This window comes from Passer montanus, unplaced genomic scaffold (genome assembly GCF_014805655.1).
Source record: "Passer montanus isolate IOZ18808 unplaced genomic scaffold, ASM1480565v1 scaffold61, whole genome shotgun sequence".
Taxonomy (NCBI): Eukaryota; Metazoa; Chordata; class Aves; order Passeriformes; family Passeridae; genus Passer; species Passer montanus.
In genome coordinates this window covers 3,729,371-3,742,332 of record NW_024371149.1, presented here as the reverse complement: position 1 = coordinate 3,742,332, position 12,962 = coordinate 3,729,371, and the positions used below count along the sequence as shown (strand labels likewise).

Genomic DNA, 12,962 nt, shown 5'->3' with positions numbered 1-12,962 from the left:
AATGTGACACTCCAAACTTTACACTGTTTAAATGTTATTTTATTAAATATCTTCAGTTCAAGGTTTCATTGTAACAAAGCTATGAAGGTTCTACCAACATTCAGACCAAACAAACAAACACTAGCTAACTTTAATTATTTCTATATCATGCAAAAATTCTGCATCAAATGCCTTCCATTTCCTGTTTAAAATGTGATATTTATAATATATATTATATAGATGCTTACATTAGCCCCATAAGAGAACATTAAGAATGCTAAAGGTGTACAGCTGTGTTTGATAATGGCCATACCAAGCGAAGGTTCTCATTAACTTAAAAGGAAACAAAACAAAAAAAAATCCATAAGAGTTTGTCTCCAAGACTGTGCAAAAACAAAACAAAAAAAACCCAACAGTTCTGTTCTTTTAAAATTTTCTCTGAAAGATGCATATACTTAATACAGAGGGTTCTCTTTTTTAACTATTAATAATTATCAGGTAAAGAGACAAGGAAGATCAGACCGAAAGAAGGCATGCATAATGTTTTGTATTTATCTTTTTTAAGTGGCATAACTGTAATCTGTTTGCTTTCTTTGTGGCTTAAAAATTTTCTGAATGAATTATCAAGGCTTTTCACTTTTCCACTTCAAGTCACTGTCTCAAAAATGTTTTTGAAATAATAAAATCTAGTGTTTGCCCCCCCATGGGTTCAATCCCCTCTTCACTCCTCCGCTGGGATAGCAGAGGGAGGAAGAAAAGGGTGTTTGCTCAAATAAACCTGGGAAGTGTGGATGGTCTTTTCCTTCACCAGTGGTTAGCTGATGTAAGCCTGGTGTGGGATAGCTCCTCTCCAATAAAGGGAGCAGAGCGCTATCTGCTGCAAAGTGACAGCTCCGCTTTGTGCAACAGCTTTTATTTTCTGCATTTTATTGAATAAGGATTAAAATTCCAAATTCTCTTTCTTCTCTTCTGTAGTCTGCTGAAAGATTGCTACACACTTAGTACGCTGTCATGGAAATAATTTTAACTCTCTCCAGAGATCCAAAAAAATTACTAGGGGTAGATAAATTCAGGTAAAAGTCCACTCCAACTTCTGCAAGTGATGCCTTCCCTTGGTCAAGACAAATCCCATCAGGCCCGCCAGAAAGGCCATTTTCTTCTTGGGGCTAGGCTCCCTCCTTGGTAAGGTCAACAAAACATTTCCATATCTCCCACCCAATGAATAAAGGAACTGAACTCCTTTTGCAGCAAAGAAAAGAAAGGAAGATGAATTGGCCCAAAGGATGAACATCAGATCACGTGTTCATTCCCTTTCCCCTCTGCTTCACGAGGTATCCTCTAACACCCAGAGGCAACACGGGGTGCGGGGTGGCCTGGATTCCTTCAGCTACAGCTTTTGAGGTTCTGATCTGACAGTTTTCTGTGTTACAACATCACTGTAAAAAATAGAAAAATTACCCAAATAAACACTAGGAAACATGACACTTACAAACATCAGATGGGTTAGTGGTGGGGAGAAGCACCTGGCTGGGGCTGCTGGCTCCCACTGCTATTTTACTGGAGACCAACAAATCATACAGGAGGGCCAGGTAACCCCTTTAATTCTACGGGTGCATATATTTCAGTATAAAAAACACACGCTATTTATGCCTCATATAGGAGTGTATGTGCAAGTTTTCATGAAGAACATAACACTAAGTTTTTTGTCTGCTTCCTAAGGAACATGTGTTCTGCAGCACTGTGGATCCCAACTATGCTACTAAAAAGAAAAAAAATAGAAAATCCCTTACAAATACCCTCTTCCTCTAAAATCTCTGCTCTTAATGAAATGTTTTTTTATTTTGTTAAATTAAATAAGCTGGCTTCAAAACTCCATGTTTGTCCAGGTAGTGGCTGTTTCTAAAACCAGTATCACTAAAGAGCGAGCTTCTATTCAAGTTAATTAATTGGGTTAATAATGGGTTACTTAAACCCATTTTTAAATCCCTACTTCCATCTTTAGTTTTAAATCAACATTCCATTTTGTTTTTTCTTAAAAAAAAAAAAAAAGAAACAAAAAAAGGAAAAAAAAGAGAAAAGTCTGTTTTGGGATCCAGCAGCCGAGCAACCAGGTCTCCATAGCGTTCTTGCTGTGCAGAAATCGAAGAAGAAACAGGCTGAAGTCAGACTGCTGGGCAACAGGAAGAGAAGCACCTCCTCTCTCTTGAACCCCAGTCTTCACACTGGCTCCTCTGGGGTCTCCTTGCCACCTCTCACCGACTGTAGTTGCAGCACAGCCCAAATGGGGTATTAGCTTCCACCATCTCTTTGTGGAGCACAGTTCAGCCATCCGCTGTTTAAGCCGCCTCCTTTCTTGCTCTCCCTCTCTCCTTCTCTCCTTCACTTTTGCTTTCCCCCTCACTTCATTTCTGAAAGATGTTCTGGCTGCTGCCACTTTCTTAGCCCTGGGGGAGGGGGCATGTTGGATAATCTGTCATTTATTTAGCATTATTCCTGTTTTTTTATTATTTTATACAAACAACATGTCTTTTTTTTTTTTAGATTTAAAAACACCTTCGTACAGCAGAAACAGACACGATGGATCCATGGAAAACAACAGAAAGGCAGTGCCCGGAGCATCAGATGCATGCAGGGTTTCGTGCATTTGGCTGCTGCCTGTTTTTAATTTGTATTTATTTTTTTAATGTCAAAACAGACATGACCGTTGCTGTCACTCAGGCACTCCAGAGCTGCTTGCTAAGAAGATATTGCCCTCCAGCTGAGTATCTCCACAAGTTGCTGCAGTCAGGAAGAGGTAGTGTCCACCCAGAAAGGAGAGGGGAGAACAGGATGGAAGATGGAAGGAAATAAAGGCATACATTAGCTGCACACAATTAACAAAACATGTTTTGTTAGGTTAATTATTTGGTGTAGGTAAAAACTCCTAACACAACACAAACTAGGGCTCATGAGGAGATCTCTGAAGGTAAGAGGCACTCACTTCCCCTCCCAGGTGGCTGAGAGTGCCAGTGAAAATTAAGTAATTGCTAATATGTATTATATGCTGCTTCAGAGCAGCCCTGAGCCCACCCTCTCACAGCCATGACCCAGAAGCTGAAGTTTCCTAAGGAGTGCTCAGAGGCTCTGGTGCTAAGGAACATTTTCTTCTTCACTTTCTATTGGCTTTTACCTTGAACTGAAAGATAATTCTATTTTTCTTAGGATTTTTATTTTTCAAATCTTCAGTAATTTTGCCTCTGAACTTACTTAATATTTAAACAAATGTATGAGCTTCTCTGCAGTTTTGTGAAATTGTAGCCCTAGTGACTGCTTTTAGCAAAGAGCCTTCCTAGTTAACCCTCATGTGCCATATTACTGGATTTATTTTGATCAGTTTTAAGTCTGGGTTTTTTCATGTCTGTTTAGCATTATCCCATCATGAAAGTATAGGCAGACCCTTCTTTCTACCATTTCTTAGTTTGCAAATCTTTGCAGAATCTCCCTTATAAGTCTTCTCCCTTCTTGGTTCAGACCCTTCTTTCTACCATTTCTTAGTTTGCAAATCTTTGCAGAATCTCCCTTCTCCCTTCTTGGTTTCCACTCTCTCCTTACATGGAAGTCCTCTGATTAACATCAAACTTCTTTTCCTGCTGCAGTTTCCTTTTGAGATGATTACCCAGAACTGAACTCTGCCTTCCAGGTGAGAAGAAACCACTAATTTCTATTTAAGTATTCTTACTCACCTCATTCATTCTTCATCCTTAGCTTTCACTGCACATGGGATAACACTACTCCAAAATTATTCAGTGCATTCAGATGGGGACTGCTCACACTGATCCCATTTGTAATTGCTTGTGGATATACCTCCTTCAGAGCCCAGAAATGCATGCAAATACTTCAACTTCTATTAGTTTACAGGGTATTTTTAAATATTGTTTTAACCAACATTTTGTGGTTTGGAAATACCTTCTGCTCTGCAGTTTTCAGAAACCCTCCAGCACATACTTTTGGAGGGCTTCAGCATTTCTACAGCCAAGAAACATACCTCTTCTGCAGCAGACTTTCCACTCCTAAATTTCCTCAGAAGTTCTAGGCATAGCCACTGAGCCATACTGATCTTTAATTTAATAATTTCTTCTGCATCTTTTTTTGGACAGATGTCTCTTTTAACATTTCTGTGATGAAATCTGATACAAGTTTTTTTTTGTTTTCCTGCAAAGGATTTTTCCTTCTCACTGCCTTACTCCCTGGAAATTCAGCTGACTTTCCAGCTCCCTTGAAAGCTTCCCTGCTTCTGGTGCCCCCAGCTGGCTTCTGCTTTTCAAATTCCATCTGTGACCTCTGCAGCTTGCTTGTGATAGTTCACATTCCTTCCCATTGCCTTCAGTAGGGTTGAATACCTCAGAACACATGAATACAAACTGCTCTTGGCTTAGTACCAAGTTGTTCACAGAACTAGGACTCAAGTAGCAACTACACTTGAGTGGCTCATCCTTAAATGACCACATTAAAAAAAGGCTGCCTCCCAGTTGGAAATATTTGTTGTGTTTGCCCTTAAATAGAAAATACTTAGTAAAAAGGTCCTAAGATTAGGAAACTTTGGGCTATAAAATGAATGTAACATATATTTCAGCATAAAACAAAAGGCAGCAGACTTTCTACCCCTAATTAAAAGAGAGTGCTAAGGCAATAAATGAGAATGCCTTAGTGCTGAGAAGTAATTGGATCTGATGTCCTTCAGGAGCAAGCAACAATCATTTCATCATGACATATTTTAGAGCCAAAGTTTCTTCCAATTATGAATTGTGGCAAGTTAATTGGGGGACATTTAAATCCTCTGATATTACTGTTTGTTTAGATTCTTTTCTCCTCTGAGTTTTCTCAACATGGTACATTAAATACTTTTTGCTTATCAGAAAATCAGTAGTAAAATTTATATGAATACACCCTTACCCCTTATGACACAGAAATTGTTCTGTATGGATTCTACAATATCCTTTCTAGAAGATGACATAATCATCAAAAAAGTCCTCTGAAATGACTCCCAGCATGGAAAGGTAGATGTGAAAGGGCCAACCTGTGCACAGCATGAGATACTCTTCCTCTCTGCTCCAGATAAGCCGTTTGTCCAAGCACAGACCTGAGCACCTGGGAGGAAGCACAGCTGCTACAAGGATACCTATGCCCAGGAACAGCTGTCTGGCACATGACTCCCATTTGTCAGGAGTGGCAGATAACCCTACTGAATCCAGAGGACAGGACTTAAAGGAACACCATCTACAAGCCAAAGTTTTCAGCCCTACAGACAATTAAATATGGTTCTCTCACAGCCAGCTAAATAGCCTTGAATGCTGAATTCCCACAAAGAGCACCTCAGCTGTGTGTGTGATGTACTCCTTCCCTGAGAGTCCATACCCGTATTTGATCCTCACTGGAGAGGTGCTGCAGGAGCTCCAGAGCAGTGGTAGTGGACATTGAGCCACTTGCCATCTCGGCGGTGCCACACACGGGTCTCCTCCGACTGCGTGGTGCGGGGCCGGCCTTGGCCGTCGATGTACTGCGTCAGGCGGATGTACGCGATGCAGGCGGCGTCCTCCCCGATGACGTGGACGTGGGGGTTCAGGATGGTCGTGTGGATCGGCTTGCTGTTCTTCGACAGTACTGCCAGGACACGCAAAACCATCAGGTTCAGTTTACAACTAAGAAGGAACAGCGTCCCGCATTCTCCGACCTCTTCTATATTCTACTCACCTTTTACTGGATTCTGGAATACCACAAAAATTGGTCCTGCCATTTTTCAGGCAAAATCCAAGAAATTCTTACCCCTATCATCTGTTGTTCTCCTTAGGAACTGCACACTTACTGCCAGGAATCCCCTGGCCCCTTTGCCCCCACTTCCTCTGCTGCTGTGTCTTCAGTTATGGGGAAAGACCTTTCACTTACAGAATATCGTTGCAAAGGAGTCAGTAATCAGGAGATCTTTAAGCTAGGACAGCATTAAATATGAACAAACCTCAGAGAAGTGTTAAAATCGCTCCATAAATAGGCTGTTGAAAGAGACAAAGTCCCTGCATACTTAGAGAACTACATATTGCCCATACTAAGGACCTTGGCCTAACCCTCAAAATGAAACAGATTGAACAGTTCAGGATTTAAATTACAATTATCTCATCCTGTGGAGACATCCAGGAAGGGAGACAAATCCCATGGTATAAATGATAGCATTTCTCCCAACTCTTTCCTGCCCCAGGCTGACAAGGTGACTCTTGTCTATGTAAAAGGTTCATTAGGTGTTAGAGAGCTGAAACCAACCAGGGAAAACTCAAAGCGAAAGCATCTTTATGCCTGACCATCCAGTATCTCTACCCCAAACATACATGTTGCTTCCACCAAAATCTGATCATTTTTTCCATTTTCATATCAGTAAGAAGTCCAGTGAGTCAAACTTTTAAAGCTCCTGCAGTCCATGCCAGGTACAAAACATTTCCACCTGGCAGATTGTATGCCTAGAGTGAAGGGATGTGGGGGTTAGAATTGAAATTGGTGCTGAACAGGCTTTTTGACAGAAAGGCTGCTGGCTTTTATGAATGCATCATAACCCAAGCACAATCAAGTTCCTGCATATTCTGATAACCAGTAAAAACAAGGCAAATTTTCCTCCCCAAAGGTGACATAAAGGAAGAGTAGAGAGAAAGGGGTTGGAGTTACCAAATCTACCCACTCACAGTTTTCAAAGTAAAACTTATGGAAATCCATTCCTTCAACCAGATTCCCCAGTGCTTCAGGTTCAAATGAGGTCAAGCCAGGATCACAGATTTTTCTGCAAAGAAAAGCAGCACAGGTTTACAGTTTGCATTTGAGCCCAAGAGCTATTCACACAGTGAAGTGCTGGTATGCCATTTGACTCACACCCTCTGTCCACCTAACTACATCTCCCTAATCCAAGAATTAAGTTCCTGGAGACTCAGCCCTACTGTAACTCAAGGAGCCAACTAGATGGCATTTCACATAAAATAAATTTCTAGGTTACTGACTTTCCTTTTATTCTTTTTCTGCACTTCTCATTGCCCTCCCCTGTACTTTTCTTACAAACCCAGGACATTTTCCAGTTGTTGCTCCTGTTGCTGTTTGCTACCTGACTTGATATTCATTTAGAGCTCTACTACTCCATGGCTTACTCCTAACTAATGTAGGCTAAGAAGGATAAAACCTTTTACCATCCCTGACTGTGTGACAGCTCCTCATACCCGTGAGCCAGAGCATCACTTGCACACAAACTGATAAACAATCTGTCAGAAAGCATCTCTACTTACGTATAAGCCTCAAAATCTCCATTGTTGATGGCCTCTATCAGCTGCTCTGTTATCTTAATGATCTCTTGCTTACGCACTGTGAACGAGAAGAAAGAGCAATTTAGCTGTGCTGAAGAGTTCAGTAGAAATATGAGGTGAGTGGGTGCTTCCTACAAGCAGTTTGTAGAGCACCATTAGTCTAGATCTTATAGGATGCTGCTCCCTGCATTCTGAAGATATGCAGTTAAGACAGTCATCCACATGAAAGTAGGGGGGCAGTGGTATGAAAGGGAAATGGTGATCCCATAATGCAGGGAGAAAGGAAATAAAGAGACCATATTAATTTTTTTTCTTCTAGAAAGGTCTAAGGCACCAGAGGTGTCTCCTGAATGACAGCCAGAGTTGCTTCTGGGGAGTCTGACTCATGAATACCAATGGCCCTGCCCACGTGAAGTAGTTGTCCGGCAGCTTAAGATGTGGAAAACCTTCAGCACAGTAGCCATATACAAATGGCCACCACACAGATCAAGCCAACTGGAAAGAGTCTCCCAACAACTTGCCTATCACCATCATCAACACCTCATTATTGTGAATGCTGCAAACAAACAACTGGGACATGTAGGGATGGCTTCTGCAAGCTAGAAAGATGACGGCAGCAGGATGGATGGGTTGGATGAGCAGGTCCTAGCTATGTCTGAGAGTGCACACTGTTCCTCAGGCAGTTAGCTTCTGCCAATCCCTGTGGCACAATTCTTTACAGCTCTGACAGCACTGCCATTAAGCCAGCCCAGCACACTGGACTTCAAGATGAATGAAGACAAGGGCTGCCTGTCTCCTGTTGTTTGGCCCCATCTGGCCAGCACCTCTGCACTCTCTTCTCTTGGTTCCCCTCAGCAGATTGCCCAGGCCCCATCCCCTCTGCAGTCTTCCAACATCCATGCTGGTCTCAAGAGTTAATAACATTTACAAAGTTTCAATTAGGTCTGCTAAACAACACAGTCCTATTCTATGACTACTATGTGTACCATACCTATGCCTGAGCCTACATGCACAACCTCACATATCTTCAGCCTTCCCCACGCCCGTAGGTAGACACCTCTGCACATTATACAGGCATTTAAGAGGTTCTCTAGCATTCTTTTCAATGCTTTCAGATAATATACAATTCATACACTAGAAGTGCCATTCTTGCGCCCTTCAGCATTTAAAATATAGGTGTCTGAAATGAAACCAGTCCCCTGACTGTTCTCCCTTTGGGCCCTGAAAAATTTGGGACTTCTGGGAAGTCTCACGTAGGCATCTTAGATGCCTATCATTAAGGGGATGGTATTTAAATCCAACCTATCACCTTTAGATGTTCAAGTCAGGAAAGCTGAATTCCATTCTAAATGCCAGAAGATGCTACTCTGAACTGCTCTCCCCCTTGCCCATGCACCTCATCCCACCATTGGTAAATGCAGTCAAAGAGCAACAAGATAATAATCTAACTGGCTATGAAAGATGTCCGTACCCACTCTGGAAATCAGTTAAGAGAATTTTACTACTGAGCCACCCTCAGAAACCCCTCAGACAGGGGACATCTGGCTCATAACAATAAGGTGGTTGGTTTTACTATGCAGGCTGTATACACTTCCACAAGTGAAAAGATGTACACAGGGAATAGGTCAAAACAATACAGTGGGCTATGCCCGTTGTGAAAAATGTCTCTACAAGCAAATTGTCTGGGATTATTTTCACATGAAGAAGGGCCACTTGTTGGACCTCCAAACCATGCACCACCAATGTCCAGAAGATGGAGTGCATGGGAGAGGCTGCATTTAGGGATGAGTGAGGGTCACAGTCAGGGTGTGCTGGCTCATCTTAAGGAAATTTGCATCACCGTCCAAGATGCCGTGATGCAGTGCCATCAGGCCTGTCCTTCAACACTAGTCCATCCCATCAGACCATGCTTGTCTCCTGGCATTCACTACATGTCCCGAGCTTGAAGCGGCACACGGGAGGTGACCACTCTGTCCGAAGGACAGAGAGCCTCGGGATGTCCAGGGGACGGCACTCCCAATGAATCCGCGGGTCCTCCAAACTGGCACGGCAGAGGCACAAGCGGGAGGCATGCACCAGCACGGTCATCGAGCGCGGCCCGCGGCTGCTCCACCCTGCTCTGTGCGGGCGCAGGAGGCAGCCCCGCCACAGCAGCTACACGGCCGGCCGGGGAGTGCTGCGGGCGCGTTCAGCGAGCACCGCTCGGGGCCGGGGCAGAGCTGGGGCCGGGGCAGAGCTGGGGCCGGGATGTGCCTCCCTCGCGGGGCGGGGCGGCGGCCGCGGGCAGCCCGGGCTGAGGGCGGCCCGGGCTGAGGGCGGGGCAGGACTGGCTCAGGGCGACCCGGGACAGGCTGAGGGCGGCACAGGCTGAAGGCGGCCCGGCACAGGCTGAGGGCGGCCCGGGCTGGGCTGGCCGCCGCTCCCCTCAGGCGGCTCCTGCGGCCGCGCCGCCGGCGGCAGCGATGGCGCCAGCTCGGAGCGCCCGGCCCCGGCAGGCTCGGACGGACGGGATGAGGGGCAGGGGAGGAGAGAGGAGGGAACTTTACATCTAGGGTAACTAGCATGAGTTGCACTACTCCACTACTGCTACCCAGCTGCTAACTTACACGGTGCTCGGTTAAGTACAAAAGGAACTACTGGAGTTAGCAAAGGCTCCGACCGAGCACGCTCTAACTCCAATGTCTGCCCTGGGCTGTCCCAGGCATGGAGCTTCTCTTCACAAGACTGTGTAGCTGCAAAACAAATGTAAGCGTTAAAATAATAAACAGACAAAAAATTAGAAAGTAAAATAAAAACCAACAAAGAAGTACAGACACACACAGCCCCGGCCCCAGTCAGCACAGAGACACATCCACATCCCAATGACTTCTACCTGCTCTCCTGCCTCTGTCACATCACTGGGGCCAGACACTGCTTGGCAGGGGCCACCCGGGCACTGGTGCAAAAAGCACAGCAGGAATTGCACCAATGCTGGAGGAAGTTTGAGGGCGACCTAAAACAGTGGTCGGAGTAGTGACAGAGCAGCACAAGGGCAAGTACAAGATGGGGTTAAAGAAAGTAGGGATATCCAAATCACTGCACATCTCAACTGGGAGGGAAGTGAAGTAGGAGAACACTGACCCACTTGGCAGAGAAGTGATTCAGCACTCCTCAGTGCACCAAGCAGGGCCTTGCTATGAGCAAGAGGAAGGAATTAATAAGAGAGCAGTGATGAACAGCTCACAGCAAAAGGACTTCTGAAGAGATCATTTCCCTTCCATTCTGTCTAGGCAAAACACCTTTTCCATTGCACCTTTGACCAGCACTCTGACATCCTTTGAGCTACTTCATACTTTGAGCTACTAACAGAGATGCTCCAACTGCTGCATCATGAGATACTGGTGCTGTGTGTAGAAAACCAGGGAAATACGACAGGAAGAGACAGAAAAGGACACGCCTGGTTCTTCCTTCCTAGACTGACCTGAACAGAATCAAATATTCCAGATGTTCCCAGCTCACACTAAAGATCCTTCTACTATTACTTTAAAGTCAGGCATGTCTGTGCATATGTCTGTGTCTAGTACAGTATGTCTGTGTAGGAGAAAGGCTGTGAATTCCACCTAGATTTTCTCCAACCTAATAGCTTTTTTCATATGTATTTTTAAGAGTTTTTCAGCCACAGGCTCCTCTACAGAGCTAGCAAGTTCAGGAGACATCGGGCAGAACGTACCACAACTCATAGACTAACCATAGTACCAGCTAACTGAGCTAAAGAAAAACACACAAGGTAAAGCTCATGACACACAAATGCTCTTCAGGGCCAACATTATCCCAGGATTTTCACTCAAAGCACCTGATAATGGATTCAAAAATACTTTGGGGTCTTTCAAGACCCACAGCTTCCCTTTCAGAGCACCTTAAAGTAGTCTGAAAAAACTGGGTTTTGTTCCTGTGGTACTTCTGAGCACCATCCATGTCAGAAGCCCTCAGAAGTTATGAGGAGTGAGACTGAATTCAGTCTCATGCATCCCCTCCATAAGCACATAAGCAGACCTGCACCACTGACCCATTCACCACAAGGAAAACTAAGAGATGCAGTGACTTGCCCAAGGAAACCCCAAAAGGCAGTGTCTCTGCAGAGTACTCCACATCTCACCCAGATGAAAGCAAGGGAATGAAATTAGCTAGGATGAGGTTCTGGTTTTTGTTTTGTTTTTTGTTTTTTTTCAGAAAGGGAAGGAAATGTTTGGAAAATTTCAGTGTGCAAAGGAGGGTATTTTGCAGGAAGGGAGATGATTTCTTTGTATTCTGGAACACTGAAAATGGAAAATCAACATTTTGGAAGGAAGTTGAGGAAAGGAAAAATCTTAGGTAAGGAGAAATGGGAAGGGTGGAGGAAGGGGTGAGAAAAAGATGCTGTGAAGCACTGCACCCCTGGACTTACTGGCTGAGAAACAGAGAGAAAGCTGGGACTGCATGGACTCAGTCTGTGTTTTGCTCTCACTGTGCCTCCGTCCTTCAAGCACTGAGCTGCCGTCCCCGGTGGAGAGAGGGGGAGCTAGCATGGCAGGGAATTAAAACACAAACACAAACAAAACACGCAAGTTCAGTAAATAAAAAAAGAGAAAGTAAATAGGAGAACATTAAAGAAACCACAATGCTGGGCACAAAACATGCAGGAGTATCCTCCAGGGCAAAGCCAAGTAGACAGCTCGACAACATGAACCTGCTGTGCAATTTAGAATGACACAAGGGCAGGGGGGTGGAGGAAGAACGACGACACACACTGCCTTTAGCCCCACCACAGTGGAAACAACATATCCCTGAGGCAACTGTCCCTGATGCATAAAGATAACATCGCCTACAGCACAGCAGAACTGATCTGTGTATCCTGGCATCTATTTAAAACAAGAAGCTGGCAGAGGAACTGCACAAGCACTTCCCTTTTCCCAGAGTCATGGCTATGCAGATCACTGAGAACTTCAACACTCCCAACCCTTTTGGTCTACTTAGTGTTGCTCAAGTGCTTGCTTATCTTAAAATGGGGAAGGGCAGGAATGGAAAAAGAACACTGGTGAACACAGCTACACTTAAAACTGGAGAACTAAAATTACCAGAGCTGGCCACAGCACAAACCACTACTGTGCAAACTCTTTCCATCCCAATCACCATTCAAATGCTCCCTTCTATTAAAATCATAACAAAATTTTCTAACCTCTGCCAAATAAAACAAACCACAGTTTTGATCTGTAGCAATGTACCCCTATACAACTCTGTACACTGACCAGCTGCCTTCCTTCCTACCCACCTTCTGTTCCAGTCCTACACTTCTTTTCCTTGCAGCATTTGTATTCCTGACTTACAACACCCGTTGGCTCAGCTAGCTCAACATGGAACCTCTCCAGAATAAAAAGTGCCACAGGAGATAAGGTTCTGGACAAACACCTGTTCTGGATGGCTATCCAGAAGAGATGATAAATCAAATTTATTACTGCACTATGAAACCCACCCAGTTCCTGTCACTCAAAGCTAGGTTCTTAAACCACAGCTTACTCTTTGGCAAAAAGGTGGGAGCTAGAACACTGTCATGTAATGAGGCCAGGTCTTATCTGAAACCATCTGTATTGCAGAACTCGTTCACTCACTGGCATGTGTTTCTGCTCCCTGTGATTCCTCAGAAGAGGAGCCAGGAGC

General features: G+C 44.4%; 1 protein-coding gene across 11 annotated transcripts in view; it reads right to left on the bottom strand.

Annotated features, from left to right (window-relative positions):
• Positions 1 to 17: 17 nt before the first annotated feature.
• CAMK2G (calcium/calmodulin dependent protein kinase II gamma) overlaps positions 18 to 12,962 on the bottom strand; it is a 119,402-nt gene continuing 106,457 nt past the window's right edge. For 4 of the 11 annotated variants that reach the window (XM_039727299.1, XM_039727289.1, XM_039727288.1 and 1 more), the window contains 6 exons: positions 11,713 to 11,826; positions 9,896 to 10,021; positions 7,272 to 7,347; positions 6,684 to 6,778; positions 5,374 to 5,619; positions 18 to 2,757 (listed from right to left, as the gene is read on the bottom strand). In XM_039727299.1, the coding sequence (XP_039583233.1) occupies positions 5,387 to 5,619; positions 6,684 to 6,778; positions 7,272 to 7,347; positions 9,896 to 10,021; positions 11,713 to 11,826 (644 nt within the window). In that variant the 3' untranslated portion in view covers positions 18 to 2,757; positions 5,374 to 5,386. The other 7 variants (XM_039727292.1, XM_039727291.1, XM_039727293.1 and 4 more) reach the window with 3 other exon arrangements.